At 42.4% G+C, this 24,695-nt stretch overlaps 1 protein-coding gene across 15 annotated transcripts in view; it reads left to right on the top strand.

The window, feature by feature from the left end:
• Positions 1–24,695, top strand: part of ABLIM1 (actin binding LIM protein 1) — a 390,799-nt gene that overhangs the window by 305,297 nt on the left and 60,807 nt on the right. For all 15 annotated transcript variants that reach the window (XM_019034674.4, XM_019034676.4, XM_019034678.4 and 12 more), the window contains exon 7: positions 24,568–24,655. In XM_019034674.4, the coding sequence (XP_018890219.1) occupies positions 24,568–24,655 (88 nt within the window). The remainder of the gene's footprint in view (positions 1–24,567; positions 24,656–24,695) is intronic.

Below are 24,695 nucleotides of genomic sequence, written 5' to 3'. Positions count from 1 at the left end.
TTTGTGTTGCACAGGGTACTTGGATGCGAAACAGTTTTTGTTGTTTTGGCTTTTTTTGGAGACAGAGTCTTGCCCTGTCACCCAGGCTGGAGTGCAGTGATGCGATCTCGGCTCACTGCAACCTCTGTCTCCCCAGTTCAAGCTGTTCTCCTGCCTCAGCCTCCCTAGTAGCTGTGATTACAGCCACACACTATCATGGTTGGCTAATTTTTGTATTTTTAGTAGAGACAGGGTTTTGCCACGTTGACCAGGCTTGTCTTAAACTCCTGGCCTCAAGTGATCTGCCTGCCTTGGCCTCCCAAAGTGCTGGAATTACAGGTGTGAGCCACCACACCTGGCCGCAAAACGTTTTTTATGTTTAAAATTGATACCTGCTCACCTCACTCCCTTAGACAATGTTTAAAATTGATACCTGCTCACCTCACTCCCTTAGACAATGGCTTTGTCGCAAGGGACAGAAACTCACCTCAAACCAGCTGTATTTTGGAGCCAGCATAACAAAGCACCACTACTTGGATGTTTTAAAAAAGACAAATTTAATTTCCAACAGCTCTGGAGGCTGATGAAATCAAGCTGTGGGTAGAGCCATGTCCTCTCTGAGCCGGTAGAGGAAGATCTACCCTGGCCTCTTCCAGCTTCTGGCCTCTTCCAGCTTCCTTGCTTATGGCAACAAAACACCAACCTCTGCCTCTGTTTTTGCTTGGAGTTCTCCTGGTCTGTCTCCCTCCCTCTTCTGTTCTTATAAGGACATCAGTCATAGTGGATTAACAGCCCAACCTATTCCAGTATGAGCTCATTCCAACTAATTAACATCTGCAACAACCCTATTTCCAAATAAGGTCACACGCTGAGGTATTGGGAGTTAGGGCTTAAACATATCTTTTTGGGGGACACAAGTCAACCAGTAACATCAGCTGAAGCAGAAAAGAGGCTCACATAGCCAAGCCGCTGGAGGGGACAGGGCCTTAGATGTCATTAGCATCCTGTCAGCTCTGTCTGCTTATCTGTGTGTGTCATTCACACTCACGAACTCACTCTGCATGAAAAGCATAAGGCTGCAGCTCAGGGGTTCTCAACCGTGGTGGAAAGGGCTCTTCTACCCCCAGCTCACATCCTGAAGTCCCAGGAAGAGATTCCATCGGAATGTCACCTGTCCAGCTCTAGACCATTCACTGTGGCCAGGGAGAGGGTCACGGGAGGGAATGGCAGCTTCCACATCTGGATTTGGGGAAAGATCCCACTGCCACACACCAAAAGCAGGGTAGCCTTGACATGGCCGCTGCGGGAATTGTGAGCTCAGTGTAGCTGGTCCAATTTGTGTGAATCTCAGAACTAACCTAATTCGAATGCAGCACTGCAGTCACGTGTCACTTAAATGACCCTTGTCGTGACTTACCTTTAATGTAATTTTATGCACGCGCTCCTTCTCACCCATCCCCTGCTGCATTGACCTGGACTAAACTGCTTTCAGGTTCTGGGAGATCTCCTCAGAAGTTGTGTTAGATTTTTCATTTCTCTGGAAGGTCAGTGCATTTGCATTCGGGCAGAAGCTCATGGTGACTATACTAATAATTTAATCTTTAGTCTCAAAGGACACCATGGTGGGTAGGTCTCAATGACAGGCGCTTTTCCTCTCTTTTTTAGTTTTCAATCTGAAGCTTTTAAACTTCCAAAAAGAATCACAGTATTGTAGAAATAGTCTTAACTTCTGCTAAATGGCCTGTGGGAGGCCTGCTTCCTGTACTTTGAATACCTTTTCATAGGTTTTCATGCAGTCTGCAAGAAAAGACAGTTTTATTTCAACTATAAAAATTAATTCAGGTTGAGAGTGGTGGCCAGGCCTGTAATCCCAACACTTTGGGAGATCAAGGCAGGAGGATCACTTGAGCCCAGGAGCTTGAGACCAGCCTGGGAAACATAGGGAGACCCTGTCTCTACAAAAAATTTTTTTTTAAATTAGTTGGGTATGGTGGCACATGCATCTGTAGACCCAACTACTTGGGAGGCTGAGGTGGGAGGATCACTGAGCCCAGGTGGTCGAGGCTGCAGTGAGCTGTGATCACGCCACTGCATTCCAGCCTGGGCAACATAGTGAGACCCTATCTCACAAAAGCAATAATTCAAAGGAATGACTGCAGAAATTACAAAAACAGCTGATAATTCAGAATGCTCATTTCACTTTTTTTTTTTTTTTTGAGACAGTCTCGCTCTGTCACCCAGCTGGAGTGCAGTGGTGTGATCTTGGCTCACTGCAATCTCCGGCTCCCCTTTCCCCCTCCCATTCAAGTGATCCGCCCACCTCGGCCTTCCGAAGTGTTAGGATTACAGGCGTGAGCCACTGCACCCCGCCTCATTTCACTTAATTATGTTTGCTTCCAGCTAGTATCGGAAAGCAACTTTTTTATTCTGTGAGTCTTAGGTGAGCAGCAGTAGAGAAACTTACCTGAGATAACTAATCTGTAGATCCTGAAAGTGATGCTTGTGGAGCCTGTAGGACAGATGCAGTTATTCCTTGAGTATAGTCATTGAGTGATGGTGTCGTGAAAACTTTGCAGGCTTGGATGATATTTTCAGGAGTATATGTATCTTGGAAATTTGCAGTATGACCCAAACTTGGCACATCTTAATAGTCAATAAGAATTTGCAGGGGCACTAAATCCTTGCTATCTCTCTGGCAAAAGATAGATTTCTTGGTAGTGTTGGCATCGACACCTTTCATGGAAAAATCGATTGCTTGTATCTACTAGCTCTGTGCTAGACAGGAAGCACTAAGAATTCATTTGGTGGTTCTTTCATTCCTGGCTAATGAGGGATACCCTTTGCTCCTACCCGCCAACAAGGTGAATTCACCTTGACCCTGAGCATACCAGCACACAGACCAAGTTGGGCTTTGATTGCTGGTCATTTACAATAGGTTAGAAAGGGGTGAGCTGAAGCATGTCGACTAGATGAAATTGCCACAGTGTGGTATTAACCTGCTCAGGATAAATTGAGTGTGAAATTGTTACTGCCGGATGTTGCTTGCCAGTGGGGTTTCTTTTTTTTAATTTTCTTTTATGTGATAAATGTTTTTGCTTGATTTAAGAGGTGGTAGAATACTGGCTGTTACTGAAATGAAGCTAATTTCTTCCTGTTCTGAGCCATTATAGCATATCTTGCGGACATTTGAAACACATTTTTCTCCTAAGATAGCTGCATTTCTGAATGAAGAACTGATATGCTTTCTTTCTAAATTCATCACATTTCTTTCTAAATTCATCATGTTTATCAGTTAAATGTACAAGGGGTAAGAAATGAATTTTCAGCAGATTGTTGTACCTGAAAAATTACACAGAAAAGTAACTTTAGGTGAGAAAGTATCTGGTAAGTTTCTCAAAGGTTTAGGTTTTCTGGGTCTGGTTTGGTTTGGTTTGCTGGGGAAAGGGAGGATGGATGGAGGAGGATGGATGGAGAGTACAGGTGACTGTCTTCTTGACTATAGTGTAAGTGATAGGAAAAAACTCTCGAGTTTTGGTATATAAGTAATAAAAGCAAAATTCGGCTTGCTTGCTTGCTTTCTCTCTTTCTCTCTTTCTTTCCTTCCTTCCTTCCTTCCTTCCTTCCTTCCTTCCTTCCTTCCTTCCTTCCTTCCTTCCTTTCTTCCTTCCTTCTTTCTGATGGAGTCTCACTCTGTCACCCAGGCTGGAATGCAGTGGCACGATCTCGGCTCACTGCAACCTCCACTTCCTGGGTTCAAGCGATTCTCCTGCCTCAGCCTCCTGAGTAGCTGGGATTCTGGGTGCACACCACCACACCCGGCTAATTTTTGTATTTTTAATAGAGACAGGGTTTCATCATGTTGCCCAGGCTGGTCTTGAACTCCTGACCTCAAGTGATCCGCCCTCCTCGGCCTCCTAAAGTGCTGGGATTACAGGCGTGAGCCACCACACCTGGCCTGGATTCTGCTATCCTTCTAATCCCAATTTACAAGTTATATCTTCTGTGAAGTCCTGCCTGACCCCTTGAATTATAGTTAGACATTGTCCCTTCCTCTGGATTCAGAAGCAGGATCTTTCACTCAATGAATGTCTATTGTCCACTTACTATTTGCACACTTCGAGAATGCAAAGATGAATAAGGTTCCTACGTAAAGGCTTTTGGCTTCTCTGCAGACTGGTCCCCAGAGGAATCAGCATGTCACGAGTGAATAAGAGGTACTCAGTGAGTGCACATTGCATTGGATTGTAACACATTTTCTTTCCCCAGTTTGCTAATTTCAGCCCTTTTTATGCACAGGAAAAAAACATCCTTTTGTTTGGGCTCCTGTCTTTAATAGACTCATTACTTTTGGAATAAGTAGCTTCCCCCCAGGAAAGTTTACCTGAGTCATCTTGTGCTCAGCGCGACTGGCCTGCAGCAAGGAAGTGGTACCAAGCAGCTTTACTGTCCTAATTGGACAGAAGGAAATTGACTTGTCTTGGATGGGGATTATTCAGGTCTTTCTGCTCCAGAAAGACACTGAGAGAGCATCTGTCCACCTGAGATTGTTTGTTGATGAGAAAGTGATGCCACTGTGTTCAAGTTTGAGGGAACTGCAGAGCGAGACCTTCTGGGTCCACAGGAAAGAGAGGTCTTCAAACTTAATGATGCTCCGAACAGCTGGAAGGGGAAACTGGAGAATATGGACAGTTGGCTTTTCTGCTGAGAGTTGAGACTAGTCTCTACAGGTGACTTATTTGATGCAAACTGAAAGAATTAGAACGAGTCTTTGCCAAAATATACACTGGGAACAAAATGATAGGAAATGGGACTTTTGTAGAAAGACGTGAGAAGGGGCCAGGTGTGGTGGCTCACGCCTGTAATCCCAGCACTTAGGGAGGCTGAGGCGGGTGGATCACTTGAGGTCAGGAGTTTGAGACAGCCTGGCCAACATGGTGACACTCTGTCTCTACTGAAAATACAAAAATTAGCTGGGTGTGGTGGTGCGTGCCTGTAGTCCCAGCTACTCAGGAGGCTGAGGCATGAGAATCACTTGAACCTAGGAGGTGGAGGTTGCAGTGAGCCGACATTGCACCACTGCATTCCAGCCTGGGTGACAGAGCAAGACTCTGTCTCAAACAAAATTTTTTTTAAAGAGGTGAGAAGGGTATTAAAAAAATTAAAATGAAAAACATTGCTTAGAATAGAATAAAATCTCGTGGATTCAGCAATACATCTTGCTCTTAAAAATTTGTTCTGCCATTGTTCTGTGACGTTAGAATTTTCCTCAGTGATAAACTTACATTTTTTGTATACTAGTTTCAGGTATAATTGATTCTATAAACAAGAATTTAACATTTCATTCTTGTACTATGTTAACTGATTATATAATTATACTTATAATGTGCGATTATAAAAAGACAACCCCTACTTTAATGGAACTTAAACTTTAGTGGAAGACTTCAAAGATATTGATAAGTTCAAGGCACTACCTGAACAGAATAAATAAGTGCTGTAGGAGCACAGAGGAGGGAGGGAACACACTCAGCTAAGACTGAAAAGACCCTGTCACAGGGCACAGTGGCTCAGGCCTGTAATCCCAGCACTTTGGGAGACTGAGGCGGGTTATCCCTTGAGCCCAGGAGTTTGAGACCAGCCTGGGCAACATGGTGAAACACCATCTCTAATAAAAATACAAAAAGTTAGCTGGGAATGGTGGTGCATGCCTATAGTCCCAGCTACTCAAGAGACTAAGATGGGAGGATCACCTGAGCCCAGGAAGTCAAGGCTACAGTGAACCAAGATCGCATCACTGTATTCCACCCTGGGTAATGGGAGTGAGACCTTGTCTCAAAAAAAATAAAATAAAATAAAAATAAAATCCCTAGAGAACGTAGTAGTAGAAGCTCGGAGCGTTGGTATTTTATTATATGAAATAGATTATTTTATACAAAAAAATACCTAATATGTGTTCAACACCCATTAGACTCTGGAAATACAAAAAATGAATGAGGCAATGTCCTTGTTCCCAAGAAATTAAAGTCTAGTGGGGAAAAATCTATTAAGTAGCCAGCAGTTATAATTCATTGCATTATATAAATGGCATGTGCTTTATATGAATATATAAATGTATATTCGAGTCAAGAAATACATGCAAATCAAAGAAAATGCCTAAGTCCAGGGGAGCTGGAGAAGGCTTATTTCAGTCTAGAAGTTTTCAACCTGGGCTACACCTTGCAATCACTTTCTCTAGAGGGGCCCCAGGCAACTATACTTTTTTAAAACTACCCTGTTGATTCTAATGCACAGAGAGGTTTGAGAGTAGCTTCTCTCAGGAAATTTAAGATGTGGGAAGGTACAGGCAGTGATATGGTTTGGCTGTGTCCCCACCCAAATCTCATCTTGAATTTTAGCTCCCATAATTCCCACATGTCATGGGAGGGACCTGGTGGAAGGTAGTTGAATCATGGGGGTGGGTCTTTTCCATGCTATTCTCGTGGTAGTGAATAAGTCTTACAAAATCTGATGGTTTTATAAATGGGAGTTCCCCTGCACAAGTTCTCTTGCTGGCCGCCTTGTAAGATGTCCCTTTGCTCTTCCTTCATCTTCCACCATGATTGTGAGGCCTCCTCGTGTCAGCCGTGTGGAACTGTGAGTCCATTAAACCTCTTTCCTTTATAAATGACCTAGTCTCGGCTATGTCTTTATTAGCAGTGTGAGAACGGACTAATACAGGAAGGTTAACATATTTGAGGCTGAGGCAGAGCCCACATGGCCAAGGCATGGATGAGGGTGTGGATACCAGGTAGGCAATGAAACTGGACAGGTAGATTGAGACCAGACTGCAGAGGGTATTGAATGCCAGGATTAGGAAACTTAACTTTTTTCAGTAGGCAATGGGAAGACATTCAGGTCTTTTTATCCAGAGTATTGTGATCTACATCATATTTAATAAAAATTAGCCTGGTGTTCAGAATGCACATCTTTGGGAGGGAGGGAGAGGAAGAGGTTGTGGCTTGTGGTCCAAGTAAGGCCCCGAGGCAGAGGAACCTCAAAGGATTGGGAAGAACAGCACGGGAGGAAGGATAATAAGAGCCTGGAGACCGACTGGTGGGACAAGGGGAACAAATTGCTCCTCGGTTGCCTCAGCAAATACCGCCTGAGCCCTGACTGCTTGAAGACACGAATGGCCACAAAGACCAGGGTCCAGTACCTTGGAGGCTGCTGACGCCTCACCCTGACTCGTCCTGGGAGTCCTTTCTCACGCCGCACTCTCCATGCTGCTTCCTCACCAGCACTTGACTGTATCAAGCAGTTTGCCCTCCTTATGTGACCCTGGTTGTCGTAGCCTGGGTAGCTCCAGGGTGTGGGGTTTAGAGTTGTCTTTTCCTCCTGCTCTCCTGAGCTGCTCTCTGCATTCTCCATATGAATTTATTCTCATTCTAAATTTTCCAATCATTAAAGACAACTATGTGCCTCTCTTTGCTCATCTGTAACATGGGGATAGTAATGGTACTTGATGTTCCTATCTCATGATCTGGTGTGAGTATCCAGTGAGGAGAGATACGTGAAAGTACTTTATAAACTGAAAAGCATAGCACAGATACTGACTGTTGCTATCTTCATCTGTTTGTAGAACTTTCAATTAAATACAACAGTTTAGGGCTCAGGGACAAAGTTTAATCACTGTGTGGTGACCACTCTGTCAATGCAGTATTTTCCTATATAAGGCTTGTTTAATTCACAGTAACTGCCAATGAAGATGTCCTAAACCATTCCCATTTTACTCTTTCTTATTTTTTAAAATATTTTTGTGGGAACGTAAAGTCAAGGTCTCACTTTGTTGCCCAGGCTGGAATGCAGTGGAGAGATCATGGCTCATTGCAGCCTTGAACTCCTGGGCTCAAGCAATCCTCCTGAGTAGCCAGGACTGCAAGTGCGCAACCACACATGGCTAATATTTTGAAATTACTTTTTGTAGTGACAGGGCTTTGCTGTGTTGCCCAGGCTGGTGTCCAGCTCCTGGCCTCAAGCAATCATCCTGCCTTGACCTCCCAAGTTGTTGGGATTACAGGCATGAGCCATTGCATCTGGCCAATATTTTTTATCTTTTTTCAGGAAAATAGAATTTTGGAGCTAGAATGTATCTTAAAGGTCCTTTAATGTAACCATCTCCTGCAAATAAGGCGCCTGAGAAATGGAGATATTAACCCAGCCCAAGGTTTCACAAGTTAGGACCCAGGTTTCCTGACTTCATCCTAGGGCTCTTTGACCTGGAAAGTTCTTCCTTTATCACTGGGGCCATCTCCTAAACAGGGTAAATTTGTGATACGTTTGTCCCACTCAGGTAGAAAAAAATTTTTAATGTCATGAAATGCAACAAAGCCTGGTATTTCAATTAAATGCCCTTAAGGCTCAGTAAAGGGTTTCTGAGTCCAGACTGCTGAGCAGTGGGGATGGAAGCCTGGCCCAAGAGGTACCCCAGCATTTCTTTGCAGAGCAGCTGCTTTGGCTGGGAAGCTGGGCTTTTCTTTCTTTCTGTTGTCAGAGGAACCAGCTAACTTAGACTAAGGTCAGCAGACTTTGCCTTGGAGTACCTGGATGCCTTTACTCCAGAACTCAGAGGGATCTGCTGCCTTGAGGTACAACACAGACTTTTCATCAGCCCAGGTTGCACAGCCTAACACTTGGAGGGTCACCCCAACAGCCATGTGACTGCACACAGTGGAACCCAGAGTTCAAAAATCACCTGTTGATGTAAGTGGGTTGGGCTGTCTCCCTTGAGTCTCAGTGTCCAGCCATGGCACTGTCCCTAGATCTCCTCTAACAGGTCCTCCTGTCACCTGACCGTGACTGGCGCCTGGTACAGCAGGTGTGGCTGGCAGGGTGCCCGTTTGCACAGCACTCCCTGCTTATTCTGGCTCAGGTCTCTGAGGCCTGCCCTTTCAGAAGAATCCAGACGACTTGGGGCAGGGCAGGCACCCACCCAGCATGTAGAGGTCTGGAATGTGAATTGTGTGTCTCTTTCTTTGTGGGATACAGAAATTCTTTGGTTGTCATCCAAAGGTGTGAGCCTTGCCTTAAAAGTATTCTCATTTGGGGCATTGCGAAGCCTGGGGGTCCTGAATTCTTTCATATGTCTTCGTTCCTTCTTCAGATTTATTTTTCAGTCATTTTTTTGCTTCCTTCTCATGATTGGAACCACTACTCAATGATTGTTATATACACCACTCCTCACTGCTCCCAGTGAAATCACAGAATTTGTGCTAGGTAAATTCCAGGCTGGAAGGCATAGTTGTTTATTAAAGGGGATGAAGTCCAGCCACAATAGGAGAGGAAATCAGACAAGGATGTTTTTAAAAGCAAGCTGTGTTTTTCTGACTGCTCCAGTATTCATTCCCACCCTGAAGGCTCCTCTAACCCTGGGGAAGAAAAAATATTTTTAGTCTGATAGTGTACTATAGAGCTGAACCATCTGTAAAACAGTCTTGATAACTCAGAGGAATGGTTTTAGTGGAAATAACTTGTAAAGGATCACCCAAGACTCCAAAGCTAAGGCATCAACTACCCACAGAGCGCCGGGTCCTACCCAGCTCCCATGAAGTCCTTTAAGATTTATTTTAGAACCTTTGCAGCCAAACCAGAAATTGACAAGTGGGAGTTAATTAAAGAGCTTCTGCACAGCAAAAGAAACTATCGACAGAGTAAACAGACAAGCTACACGATGGGAGAAAATATTCACAAATTGTATATCTGGCAAAGGTCTAATATCCAGAATCTGTAAGAAACTTAAACAATTAAAAAATAAATAACCCTATTTAAAACTGGGCAGATACTTCTCAAAAGAAGCCAATTTGCAGCCAACAAATATATAAAAAAATGCTCATCATCACTAATCATTAGAGAAATGCAAATGAAAACCACACTGAGATACCATCTCACACTAGTCAGAATGGCTATTATTAAAAAGCCAGAAAACAGATGTTGGTGAAGTTGAGGAGAAAAGGGAACACTTATACACTGCTGGTGGGAGTACAAATTAGCTCAGCCACTGTAGAAAGCAGCATGTAGGTTCCTTAAAGAACTTAAAACAGAGCTACCATTTGACCCAGCAATCCCACTACTGGGTATATACCCAAAGAAAAATAAATCATTCTATCAAAAAGACACATGCACTTGTATGTTCTTTGCAGCACTGTTCACAATAGCAAAGACATGCAGTCAACCTAGGTGCCCATTCATGGTGGACTGGATAAAGAAAATGTGGTATCTATACACCATGGAATACTACACAGCCAAAAACGGAACAAAATCATGTCCTTTGCAACAACATGGATGCAGCTGGAGGCTGTTATCCTAGGTGAACTAATACAGGAACAGAAAAATACCTCGTGTTCTCACTTATGAGCAGGAGCTAAACGTTGAATACACATGGACACAAAGGTGGGAACAGTAGACATTAGGGACTACTGGAGGGGAGATGGTGAGGGGGGAAGTGGGTTGAAAAACTACCCATCACTTACTATGCTTACTACCTGGGTGATGGGATCATTCATACACCAGACCTCAGCAACATGCAATTTACCTATGTGACAAACCTGCACGTGTACCCCTTGGACCTAAAATAAAAGTCGAGAGAAAACAAGACCTTTTTAAGAATAGAAATACTGAGGAAGGAAATAAAAGCAGGGTGGGATGGGAAAATATTTATAATTCATGGGGGAAGGAGAGCTATCACAGAGCTGGAATGTACTTTAGAGATAGCAATATGGTGACGAAAAGCAGTTGACAAACTAGAATCCCGCTGAATTGGGATCAGCCATTTGCTGCATACTATAAAACAAGTTTAAACATTTTTAACTTAGAAAGCCTGGCTTCTGAATGTTTATTGCAACTTACAAAGTCATGACTAAGATATTAAATAAAGGGGACTTGTTATGTTATCTGATACTGCCCTATTCCTTCCCACCAAATGCACTTAATTGTACTATTTGGCAACTGGGAGATGTGTATTGAGAACGGATTCCCTTAGAGCAGCTGGCATGGGAGCGATTCTTTGGATTGCTGTTATTGTGCATTCCTGACTCCAACATGCTATTGTGTTGGAAAGGAGGCCAGGAATGAGGTCATGAGTAAGAAGAAACCTTAAGTTTTTGCCCTTGCACAAGAGACAAAAATTATCCAATTGGAGTTAGATTTCAAGAGTGTTGAACTTGAAGGCAAATATTTATCTTCTGGTGTTAAGGAAGGAAAGGATGTGAAACCTTTGACCTTGAGTGTTAGGGCAGTGTCTGAGTTTGGAAAGCAGTTGTCTGAAGCCAGAAGCATGATGAATTTCTCATTGTTCCTTCCCTGGAACTATGCTAGTATTTTTTACCACACGCTGAGCAGCACCAGCCGACTTAATAGCCTGCTCAATGTCACATTCCATTGGATTTGGGGTCTCTCCCTCTGGGGTCCAACTTCCTGAAGAGACCCCTTTAGAATTCTAGGTAAGTGTTTGGAAAGAAAATGGCTTAGAGTCATCTGGTGTTTTGCAACCTACTTCATCCTCTCTCCGTGTCATATGACTCAAAGTGAATTTATAAAGAATTAACATTTATCTACACAGCAACCTTGCAAGCTAGGCAGAACCACTACTTTATACCCTTTTAACATTATGGAATATGTAGCTTTTCATGGTCTGAGGATTTTTCAGAAAGTACATAGCATTGGGGCATATAAACAGCTAAGTCCAGGTATATCCAGTCATCCTGAAAGTTCAGTCCAGCCTAACAGATTGATCAGACCTCCTCCTTTTTATCATTCTTGATGTACATGCAGAAACTGGGGTAGCCCTTATAACACGTCAAAAATCAAACAAACCATTGTTTCTGGTTCCAGGGACCAGAATCCTTTTCCTGGCCACATTTTCAAATTATCATCACTTAAAGTGACTTTCTATTTTTCAAGGGATGGCCTTAGGAAGATCCACTGGATCTTACCAGGCGGTTAGCTTCTGTATTCCCTCATGATAATTTATGGAAGGAAAAAAAGAATACTTACTTTAAACTGTCCAAACGACCAAAGTAATTTCTAGTTCTTCTGAGCCTTAACATGTAGCAGGATGTTGGGGGAGTGGGGAATGGACTTAGGAGAAAACCTTAGATTTGAACTCTAGCTCTGTAACTTTGGAGACTTTTCTTAGCCCACAGACAGGCATAAGAATAACAGGGGCCCACCAAGTGTTGGATGGATTAAATGTGAACATACTTTCTAAACATTCAACTACAGAACAAGTACAAAGGGTATTGTTAACAAAAGTAATTGATAAGGGAAGAAATATTTAAGCTCAATCAGGAGAGGAAAAAGTTGATCGTTTGGTAACCACCTCCAAAGTCCTCAAACTTCTAAACCCAATTTTTTTGTGTTTTCAGTGAGCCTTGGTCCTGACTAGAAGAAGCCAATTTTGAGGCTTCATGGCAAACACTTACAAAAAGTTATCCAACTATTGCAATGTCAACCCTTGCTTGCTGATATCAGGTCAATTTAGGAATTAAATATGGAGGTTATTTGCATGCCATCCACGTCTCTCCATCAGTTCAAAGGATAGCAGCAACAGAAGGATGAAGATGAAAGGAGAATTGAAAATTGTTCAGTGGCACTTTGGAGGTCCTAGAATAATGGATACCTGATGAGATTAAACTGCACAGCTTTTCCTTAGAGACCATTTTATAAAGATCATTCACTTCACAGAGGTTAGAAAAACACTTTGAGAATCCATTTGGCAAAGTGCTGTTAATATGATTCTTCTTACTTAATTCCTTTAAATTCCTCTTGGATTAAAATTGTAATACAGAGCAAAAACCACTTTGGACAATGGTTTGGCAGTAGCTACTGAAGCTAAACATAAACATATCCTATGACCTTGCCACATACTCTCTATTCCCATGCATATATATGTATATATATACAACTGAAATATGTATATAATTTACCAAAAGACATGGGCAGGAATTTTCATAGCAACACTATTCAGTACAGCCAAAACCAATATTTTTTTTTTTTTTTCGGAGACATCTCTTTCTGTTCCAGGCTGGAGGGCAGTGGCATGATCACGGCTCACTGCAGCCTTGACCTCCCAGGCTCAAGCAATCCTCTCACTTCAGCCTACCAATTAGCTGGGACTACAGGCATGTACCATTATGCCTGGCTAATTTTTGTATTTTTTTATAGAGATGGGGTTTTGCTGTTTTACCCAGGCCGGTCTTGAACTTCTGGTCTCAAGCGATCCACCTGCCTCGGCCTCCCAAATTGCTGCCGAGGCATGAGGCACCATGCCCAGAAAAGCAGCCAAAATTTTTAAATTACCCAAATGCCCATCAATAGTAGAATGGATAAATAAAATCTAGTATATTTCCACAAAGGAATTGAGATTTAGTGAAGTATGACTACACACACTAACATGGATAATTCTCACAAAGTGTCGAGTGAAAGAAGTCAGACATATTTGCTTCTATTGATGGAAACTGAAAACAGGCAAAGCTAGCATGTGGGGTTAGAAGTCAACATAGTGATTGGAAGGCATAGTCATCATTGGAAGAGGACACAAGGGGTTTTCTTAGTGCAGATAATGTTCTTTTCTTTTTTAATTTGGGTGCTAGTTATAGAGTATGTTGCATTTATGAAAACTTACGAAGCTGTGCACTTAGAATTTGTGCATTTTTCTCAATGCTATACTGCAATAAATAATTTTACTTAAAAATTTGGCCAGGTGGGTGGATCACTTGAGGCCAGGAGCTCGAGACCAGTCTGGCCTACATGGCAAAGCCCCGTCTCTACTAAAAATACAAAAATTAGACAGGCATGGTGGCGCATACCTGTAATCCCAGCTGCTCAGGTGGCTGAGGCACTAGAATCACTTGAACCTGGGAGGAAGAGGTTGCAATGAGCCAAGATCGCACCACTGCACTCCAACCTGGGCAACAGAGTGAATCTCTGTCTCAAAAAATAAATAAAATAAAATAAAATAATTAAAAAGGCATACCTCTTTCCCCCTGCAAAGAAGGTGGGGGGAGGTGTATTGAAGACTTTCTACCTACCTTGTAAGAGACAGTTGATATAATATGTAAAATTTATGGCTTTTTTTTTTGCTGGTGAAGAAAAGAAAAAACTCTATAGAACAGGATGTAGCAAGTGCAAAGGAAATGCCTGGTCAGGGAACATCAGATTCAGCTAACTCCCAAGGAAATTCAACACCACATCCTCAGGTCCCTGTTTACCTTCCAGACTGTGTTGTATTCCTGAATAACTTACCAGAAGAGACTAATGAGAGGATGATGTTTCATGCTATCATATCAGTTCCCGCTTTCAACAAAGTATGTTTGGTACTTGGGAGACATGACATTGCTGTTGTTGAATTTGAAAATGATGGACAGGCCAAAGCTGTCAGGGATGCTTTGCAAGAATTCAGGATCACAGCATCCCATACCATGGGGGTCACCTATGTCAATAAATAATACGAGGGATGAATAGGTGGAGCACAGAGGATTTTTAGGGCAGTGAAACTATTCCATACGATACTATAATGATGGATACATGTCACTATAAATTTGTCTAAACCCATAGAATGTGCAATACCAAGAGTGAACGCCAGTGTCAACTATGGACTTGGGTGATAATGATATATCAATGTAGATTCATAATTTGTAACAAATGCACCACTCTGTTGGGGGACATTCTTAGTGGGGGAGACTGTGTGTATGGGAGAAGGGATATATGAGAACTCTCTGCAGGTTCCACTCAGTTTTTCAGTGAACCTAAAACTGCTCTAACAAAGTCTGCTAAATTTTAAAAAATACATTTGGAATAGTTGTCTTTAAAGCACTTGGTGTTATTTATAGTGGTACTTTGTTTCGTTTTTTGTAACATTTGATTAGGCCATTTTAATAGTTGGGAATGGGAAGGGTAAAATTTTCGTTAAGGACTTACAACATGATCTAGTCGTTAGCCTTGCCAAACTGTGAAATATGAAGGCTCGATTTTATATAATAAACTTTTATTTGTATCCTTTAAAAAAGTTGAAAGAGGATATATAAAGTCATGGGAGATCTGCTTTGCCAGTGCAGATCTTGACTAGAGCCTTCCCAATATTAACTGAGCTCCTGAGGCCTGGGAAAACAAAAGTGGCTCTGGGCAGTCTCTAGAGTTGGACAGACCTGGATTCAGATCATAGCTCCATCCCTTGCTAACTGAGTAGCCTTGGGTGATTTCCTGATCTCTCTAAGTTTTGATTTCCTCGTCTGTGAAATGGGCATATTACCTACCTCACATTGTGGCTGGGAGAGTCAGGTGGGGTAAAGTTTGTGAGGTGCCTATCATGGTGTCTGGAAACAAGCAAATACTGAAATGATAGCTGAGGCACAGAAGAAGTTGACCTTTTACTCATCTTTTGGCCGAAGTAATTGTATAGGGAATGGTTGCAAATCTATTTAGAGGTTTCTGTTGGCATATTAATTCACTGGACATTTCTAGAACACCTTCTTGTGGGAAGCATGAGAGGTATAGAGTTATGAAGATACAGGTGTGGCCCAGTTCTTTAAGGGAATTTATAACCTAGTGGGAAAGAGAGGAAGAAAGCTCACCTGCTTTGATTGGCACCAGTTACTTTGCTACCAACTTGCCTTTGTTTATTTAACTTTCATAGCAATCCTACATAGTAGGCTCCCTTCCCTTCCCTTCCCTTCCCTTCCCTTCCCTTCCCTTCCCTTCCCTTCCCTTCCCTTCCCTTCCCTTCCCTTCTCTTTTTTTTTTTTTTTTCTTTCCACACAAGGTCTTCCTCTGTCACCTGGGCTGGAGTGCAGTGGTGCAATCATGTCTCACTGCAGCCTCAACCTCTGGGCTCAAGTGATCCTCCCACTGCAGCCTCCCCAGCTGCTGAGACTGTAGGCAAGTACCACCATGCCCAGCTAATGTTTGTGTTGTTTGTAGAGATGGGGTTTCTCCATGTTGCCCAGGCTGGTCTCAAACTCCTGGGCTCAAGTGATCTGCTGGGGTTACAGGCACAAACCATTGCACTTTGGCCGTAGTAGGTTTTCTTATACTAGTTTTTACAGGTGAAGAAATGAGTCCAGAAAAGTGCCCAAAGTCCAATTTTCAGTCTAGAATTTAGGCCCTGGGTTCTCTTGCTCCCAAAGCCCATGTCTTTCTACTCTATGATGAAAGTTAGAGTATAATGGTTTATTTCTCCCTAAACTAGTTTATGCACCCTTACTCAGAAGGATAAGCTGCTGACCCTTCCTCTGACATAGCACACGTGTTTAAAGCAGTGTCTGTGAGCTCAGAAGCCTCGCAGTTAGTAAGGCTGTAGGGCTACAGGATGTTCTCACTTGTGCAGGTTGGCTTTGCACAGACTTGTATAGAGCCCTCTAGGCTTTGTGAAAGCTGCCTGGGCAGACTGATTTATTCACCTTTGCCCAGAATACATATTTACGGCCAAGGCACGCCCTCATTATCCTGCCTGTTCATGATGCTGCATCAGGAGAAAAGCCTCCTGGAACAGGTGAGTGTTTAGCTTAGAGATCAAGCCAGTCTAGTTGCATTGGAAACCTCTCCCAATTGAGGGTGAAAAAACCAGTAGACGCAAAAAAGCTGAGTCAGCCTCTGCACTGCCTTTCTGCAGGAGCATAACAGGGAACTTACGTGATTCTGCCTCTCCCTTCCACCCATGCACCTGCCACGTAAGCAGCACATCTCTGTTACTCCCTTTGGCTTCCTCATCTCTTCATCCACCCACAGGTTTGTGGTTTTGGTACCACCCAGACCAGTGTTTTCCCATCTCATGGTGATCTGCATAGACTCATTTCAGTGCTTATAAAATAAAGACACTCATATCTGGGCCCCACCTTAAGGCCATCGAACCCATTTTTAAAAGGCTTCTTGGGTGTTGCTTATGCGCAATAATGTTAGAAAACTCCTGATCTAAAGCAACCCACTGGCCTCTAGGTGTTTGTATATCCTTAGTCTGAAATCACCACCCACCAGAGCTGTGTTTGGGAGAGTTTTAGGGACTGGAAAACAATTTGCTTATTCCTTTGGGGATTCTAAGCACCATCTCTGAATCAAGTTAGATCTTTTAAGATAAAACAAGAAACAAAACTACACATGTAGTCCTCGATAGTTTAACTTCCTCTATGGAAGTGACTTCATTTAGTGATCTTTCAGTGCTACGTCTTTGGTATTTCTCAAGGGTCTATATGAGAAACAACTACTTAAATACTTCCTATCATCAGTGAAATTCCTGTGGAAGATGTTTTTCTGTCCCATAACTGAGGGTCCCTGTATGAGAATTCCTTTGGTGCTTTTAGGAGGTAGTTTAACAGGGTTAACATGTGGACCTTGAGTCAGCTACCTGGGTTCTACCCCTAGCTCTGTCTTCTGGAAGCACTGGTGGGTTTGGGTAAAACAATTTAGTTTCCTTGCTTGTAGAACAAGACTGGAAAATAGCACCAACCTACCTCATAGGGTTGTTGTGAATCATTTAAAGTCTTGATACAAAGCCTTACACAAAGTAAGACCTTATAGAACTTCAGCCCACAATGACTGTTATTAACTTAGAATCAGGAAACCTAGCTTCTGTAGTGACAAGTGTGTGTGGCCATTTTTTCAAACAGTGAGACTTTGGCAGCCTATCAGTTCCTCTTTTGCCCTCATCTGCTAAGAAGCTCACATCACAACAAACATGTTTGCCTGAGCTTGGGTCTTTGAATTTTAAGGTTCTTGATCAATTGTTTTAAAATCATGTCCTTCTCTGATAAGAATCAGCCAGTCCTTTTTAAAAGTAGGCAGAACATAAGTTATAAGTGGATTAAGGTTGACCTTCAGGGCCATCTTCCCATCTCCTGGGCTCATGCCACAAGTAGAGCACTCCTAGAGAAATGAAGGCGGTAAAGGAAAGAAACTAAAAGGGACTGTCAGCAGTCCAGGAGCTAAGCAGGTTATCAGATGAGCAGATTTTCTGTCCAAGGGTGGGTTCTAGAATCACAATTCTCTTTTTCTGTTCCCAGGAGCATATTACATGGGCTCAGGGCTTAGGGCATTAGAATTTCTCCTGGGTAACAGACACGGAGGAATCATTGGTTAAACTCCATTTTTCTGCCATCAAGAATGTTCTTTCTCTACCAAAATTGCTCTTCTGTTAGCACTACTATGTGAGCTTGTAGAGGGTATGGGATTTCACACAGAAACGTAGAATTTTGCAGCTGAATAGGACTTGAAATTGTCTAGCCCAGCCCTTTGCATTTTTCAGATGTGTGTCCTGAGGCTTGGAGATATTAAAGAGTGACATATTTGAGGCCCTATGGATAGTAAATTGAGGTATGATTCTCAGACTTCCTGATTCGAAAGCTTGTAGCCCTTTCCCTGTACCTCATGTCCACAAAGAGTTCGGAACTCCTTTCTGCTCTTCCAGACAAAGGGTTTATAAATAACGTTGTGACTTACACTAAATTTTGCATTAGAGTAGATGTTATTTCCCCAGAATCCTGGTTTGTATGCTAAAGTTCATACTTCAATTTAGAGATTAACTAAATAGCAATAATAACTACAGATGTCTGATTTAACCAGCACTATTAAAGGCAAACAATTTTTTGCACTTCATATGTGTAGGCAGGTACTTTGTAAAACTCACCTAAATAAGCAAATTGTCAGTTGTTCATAGAGTTTCATGCTAGCCACAATGTAGTCTTTTTATAAAAGCATTTTGAATATGTGAAAATGCAGAAATGGGGACGTGAATTTTTTTTTTTTTTTTTTTGAGACAGAATCTGGCTCTGTTGCCCAGGCTGGAGTGCAATGGTGCGATCTCGGCTTACTGCAAGCTCCGCCTCCCGGGTTCGTGCCATTCTCCTGCCTCAGCCTCCCAAGTAGCTGGGACTATAGGCGCCCGCCACCAAGCCTGGCTAATTTTTAATATTTTTTTTTAGTAGAAACGGGGTTTCACCGTGTTGACCAGGATGGTCTCGATCTCCTGACCTCGTGATCTGCCCGCCTCGGCCTCCCAAAGTGTTGGGATTACAGGCATGAGCCACCGCGCCCGGCCAGAAATGGGGACGTGATTTTTTTTAAGGAACAGGGTACAAAGATAGATGGGGAAGAGCAGTGATGGCGCTCTGGTGAGCTCTCTAGCAGCACCTCTGGCCACTCAGGCTCAGGCAGGACGGCTGCCAGTTGTGTGCCTGGGGCCAGGTATCTGGTAAACCAACCTTCATGCCGTTGTCTGCCACAACAAAGCTCCTGCTGGGCTTTAAAAGTTTATAGTCAACAGCATCCTCTCTGCAATGAATTGCAAGCTTATTATCTGTTTCTTATATGAGCGCTATTTAGTCTTTCATTTTGCTCATGATCTGAAATACTTCTCCTTCTCCTAAAAATAACTCCAATTTAAATGATTTTGATTCAGCAACATCTGATTTTTGGTAAATTTGCATATGCACTGCCGTCTGTGTTCAGCTCTGTTACTTTTCCTGGCCTTGTGCACATGGCTTCTCTGTGAACCATCATGGGTGCCTATGTAAGGAGAAATGAAACAGAAGGGTGGCTCACACATGCGAAGGATGGGCTCCTTTGTCTTAAGCATCTGATCCTGGAGCCCCTCAAGCCTGCACTGCTGCAAAAACAGAACGACTCCTCAATGCCTTTTAACTCTGGCTCACCGAATGTCTTGACATGTTCGGCATCTTGGGATGAAGGAAATGCATAGGTCAAGACATCCCCGGCATTACAATGGGCTAGGGTTAGGTTTTTTAGCAGTGTTTTCTTTTTATATAATTATTTTATTTTATTTTTAAGTTCCATAGTACATGTGCAGGATGTGCAGGTTTGTTACATAGGTAAACATGTGCCATGGTGGTTTGCTGCACCTAGCAACCCATCACCTAGGTATTAAGCCCAACATGCCTTAGCTCTTTTTCTTAATGCTCTTCCCCCGCCACCCTCCCCCAACAGGCTCCAGTGTGTGTTGTTCCCCTCCCTGTGTCCGTGTGTTCTCATTGTTCAGCTCCCACTTGTAAGTGAGAACACGCGGTGTTTGGTTTTCTGTTCCTGTGTTAGTTTGCTGAGGATAATGGCTTCCAGCTTCATCCATGTCCCTGCAAAGGACATGATCTCATTACTTTTTATGGCTACATAGTATTCCATGGTGTATATGTAGCAGTGTTTTTACTAATGATTTATAGAGCGAAGTCCTGCCACATGGGGCCTTGATGTAACTTCCATTCATCTTGTGAGTTGATAGAACTCTTATAAGTTGATGTAACTTCCCTTCATCTTGTGAGTTAATAGAACACAGTGACTCTCCTATGCCTGCCCAGGGCATCCAGAGAGCCTTTTACTGGCATCCAAACCACACTAATGTGCCTTCTTTTTGTGAATGACCTTGGGACTGTCTCTGAGCAGAGAGTTATTACATTGTTATTCCTATCGTTATTGTTATTACTTTGTGCAATGTGTCACACCATTTTCAAAATGTCTTTTGGTCATCACACCAGTATCACTGTGAGGTAGTTACAGCAGTGACATACTGTATGGTCATTAGTGGTGGTACTGGGTAAGAACACTCACTCCAGAGCCAGACTGCCTGGGTTTGCTTCCTGGTCCCACCAGTTCTAACTGTAACTGTAAAGGAGTTATAAAATCTCTCCAGGCCTCAGCTTCCTTATCTTTAAAATAAGGATAATAATACTTCCTGCCTTCTTAGGTTATTGTGACACAAATTGACTTAATGTTTATGGAGTACATAAAAGAGTAATTGACACAGAATGATCACAATATCATCACCAGCACTACCATCAATGTCAGCAGCAGCAGCAGCAGCATCACCGTCATCACCACCACATCATCTTCACCACAATATCATCATTACCATCATCATCACCATCATTGTCTTCATCATTGTCATCACTATCACCATCATTACCATCACCTTCACCATTATCACCACCACTACTATCATTATCACCATCACCATCACTACCATCATCATCATCATCATCATCATTACCACCCCAGCACCACTCACCATCATCATTATCATCATCACATCACCACCACCATCATCACCATCATCATCTCTACTTTACAGTAGAGGTTCCAAGAGCTTGTGATCTGCCCAAGATCCCATTTCCAGTACGGGCTGGGGTAAACACTCTAGTTCAGGTGTCACAGCTCCAAAAGAAATGGACTTTTTTTCCCTCTTGGTCTTTATTTTATTACACAGCAACACAAAAATATATTTTTGTTATAAAGGGTTGAGATGTTATAGCTGCAAAGGAGAATGTGAGGGTCCCTTCCTTTACTTCTTCCTGACTCTCACCTCTTGCTCCAAAGGTAGCCACAGCAAACTAGTTGTACATTCTCCCTGTCTTCTCTCTAAGAAGGGCACACATATAAGATCAATATACATATACTGTATATTGTACATATGTGTCCTCATTGAAGTAAATAATCATAAGAGTGTCTGCCTTACAGGATTGATGAGGGGGTTGAAGAAAATTAGGCTTTTAAAGCACTTAACGTGGTGCCAGGCAATATACTAGGTTCCTAATAGTGCTCTCATCAACTGCGTGGGGTAAGTTCTATTATTTCTACCCATTTTATTGATGTGGAAGCTGAGGATTAGAGAGATTGTCACCTGCACAAGATCACACAATACTGAAACTGGATTTGAATCCAATCAGACTTACCCCAGTGTCTCAACAGCTTTGGCCACTAGTTTATGTGGTTATTTTATAGGCATGATTTTTCCACTTGACTTTTTTTCTCTTGGTAATATTAACTTGAACTGTTTCCATGTGTGTAAATATGAGTTTACATCAGTCTTGTAATGGCTACATGTGATTCAGTATTATAAGTACTTCTTTATTGGGGTTGTTTTCTGGTTTTGTTGTTGTTGTTGTTTGGTTTGGTTTGCTTTTGAGATGGACTCTTGCTCTGTCACCCAGGCTGGAGTGCAGTGGCATGATCTCAGCTCACTGCAGCCTCAGCCTCCTGGGCTCAAGCAGTCCTCCCACCTCAGCCTCCAAGTAGCTGTGACTACAGGTGTAAGCCACCATGCCTGGCTAATTTTGTTTATTTTTTTTTTTGTAAAGACAAGGTCTCACTGTTTTGCTCAGGATGGTTTTGAACTCCTGGGCTCAAGTGAGCCTCCTGCCTAGGTCTCCCAAAGTGCTGGGATTAGAGGCATGAGCCACCACGCCCAGACTGGAATTGATTTTTGTATAGGTTATGACTTAGGAATCTAGATTTATCTTTCTGTAAGTGGAGAACCAGTTGTCCTCTCTATTTATTAATCCATTCTTTCGGCTCATTTGAACCATTACCTTTATCATAAACTGAATTCTCTTGTATGTATGGCTATGCAACTGGTTCCTCTCTTCTCTACTGTTGGTTTATTTTCTACTCCCATGCCCATACTAAAGTACTTTAATTATTTTAGACTTAGAAAAAAATTTTATGACAGGAAGGGAAAATCCTTCCTTATTGCTGTTCTCTTTCACAAAAAAGTGTATTTTTTGTGTGTGCATTTATTCTGTCACGTAAACTTACAGAAGCAGCCTGTCAAGGTCTATAGAGAAAATTCCTGTGGGTATTTAGACTGGGTGTTGCATTAATAGGTTCATTTTTGATAAATCAGCATCTTTACAATATTTGGTTTCTCCATCTAGAAATATCATACATTTTTATTTAGGTCTTTTATGTTCATCAGTTAAGTTCCGTAATTTGCTTTGTGTAGATCTTGCATTGGAGGGTTTATTAGTTGTTATTACAAATGGGATCCCATTTTCCCATTACATTTACTTGATTTTTATTGCTAGTGAATAGGAAATAATGGTTTTTATATGTTAATTTTTTATCTAGCCATATGACTTAATTTTCGTATTTGTGATCTTTATACTTCTTTTTCTTGACATCACATTGGCCAGGAGGAAAATGATGTAGAATGATATTGGTAAAACTGTACACCTTTGTCTTGTTCCTGTCTGTAATGAGAATGCCTCAAACGTTTCACCACTAAATATGATAAATACACTTGATCAGCTTGAAGACATTTCTTTCTATTTGTAGCTTACCAAGAGGTATGCTTTTCACTGCAGACAACACCATGGTCTTGCCAAGGGGCCTTTATTTTTTCACTTAACATTTTCCTTAAGAGTCCAGAGATTGCCCAGACTAACTTGGGCCTCCCAGCACTGGCATCCTAGCTGAGCGAACCTGGTTTAGAACTGAGCACTTAGGACTGAGTAATGTCTTCTTTCTACCTCCTTTCTGCTCACATTTGACTTCAGATGTCCTACAGGCAGGAGCTACTTTGTGTTGGTATTTCCCGCCTTCTCTCGCCACTCTCCCCCAGCCCTACCCTTCCTTCTGCAGAAAAGTAAAAAATTTTACAAATAAATAAAAAGTAGCATGTGGACGAGGACAAGAGCACCACTTCTGGAATTTTCTGGCAGGCACCACTGAAAAGATTTTTATTCCTAACTTCTAATTTAAATAACTTCAATTTTTTTTTCCACCTGATTATCTTAAAGGGCTAACCACCACCTCACGTGCTGGTTGCTAAGTGGATCTTGTAGTTTTTATAGGAAAGTATGAGAAAGGAATTACCATGTGACATCTGATTTCCTGTTGCAGTTTCATGCAGGTTCTGATGCAGGATACAGCCATTTTTAACTCTTTCTCAGCCACTGCCTTGTACATGGTTAATGCAGAATAAATGTTTTGATGGTGGATTGATGGAAATGATTTAATCAGAGTCCATCTGAGAGTTCTTAGGTGGTGATGATTTTTTGCTAGGCTGTGAATGAAAGGATTTGTTCTTGTCAAGCATGTATGCGGAGCATGACTCTAATGTGATTTGGCACCTGTCTAGAAAATTGTCCCTGTATCCAGTGACACTTTGCTTTGGGGAAGTCAACACCTGCTGTGATGGCATCTGTCATATTTAGGAATGTGAAATGCACATGAATAATGCACAGCCACCTTAGTAAAATGCCTTCTCCAGAAAACTCTTCATGTAAGCCACTGGCAAAAGATTTTTGCAAGCTGCATAGAGGAGACTTAGGGCCCCCCTTGAGATAAAAACAGTGGATGATGTATTTTACTATAGCTTTTCTCACCTTGATGCCATTGGGGTAGATTTTATTATTTTCAGATTGTTTAGCCAAGAAAGCAAGAACCTGCTAAATATAAGGGTCATTTATTTTTGGTTGGTTTGTTAGAAACAGCATTAGCTCCCAACAAGGTGGGGTTTTGGGGAGATGGAGTGACTCATCTCAGGCATATGGTGTGTTAGTGGCAGCCATCCAGGTCAAGAGGGAGACATAGAAGCCAGAAACACCGAGAAGCAAGGCAGCCCCACCAGGCAGCCACGAGTAGCTGGCCTTGGAGCCCCTCCCGATTTCAGTGAAGTTGGCTTTAGCTTCCGGGGCTGTTGGTGTAGGAAGTTTGGGCAATTAGACAATTATTTTTCCTTTTTCAGCACCCTCTCTTTTCTTCTAAATCCTCAAGTCCAGAAAAGATTCTGGAATCCATGACGAGGAGCAGACTCAATGTTCCCTACCTTTTCTCTTGCAGGCAGGTGACAAACATTACCACCCCAGCTGTGCACGATGCAGCAGATGCAACCAGATGTTCACAGAAGGAGAGGAAATGTATCTTCAAGGTGAGGTGGACTCAAGAACACTAGAAGTTTTCCTTGCTGG

The sequence above is a fragment of the Gorilla gorilla genome, chromosome 8 (genome assembly GCF_029281585.2).
Source record: "Gorilla gorilla gorilla isolate KB3781 chromosome 8, NHGRI_mGorGor1-v2.1_pri, whole genome shotgun sequence".
NCBI lineage: Eukaryota > Metazoa > Chordata > Mammalia > Primates > Hominidae > Gorilla > Gorilla gorilla.
The sequence above is the reverse complement of the archived record's forward strand: the minus strand, read 5'-3'. Positions and strand labels throughout refer to the sequence as shown.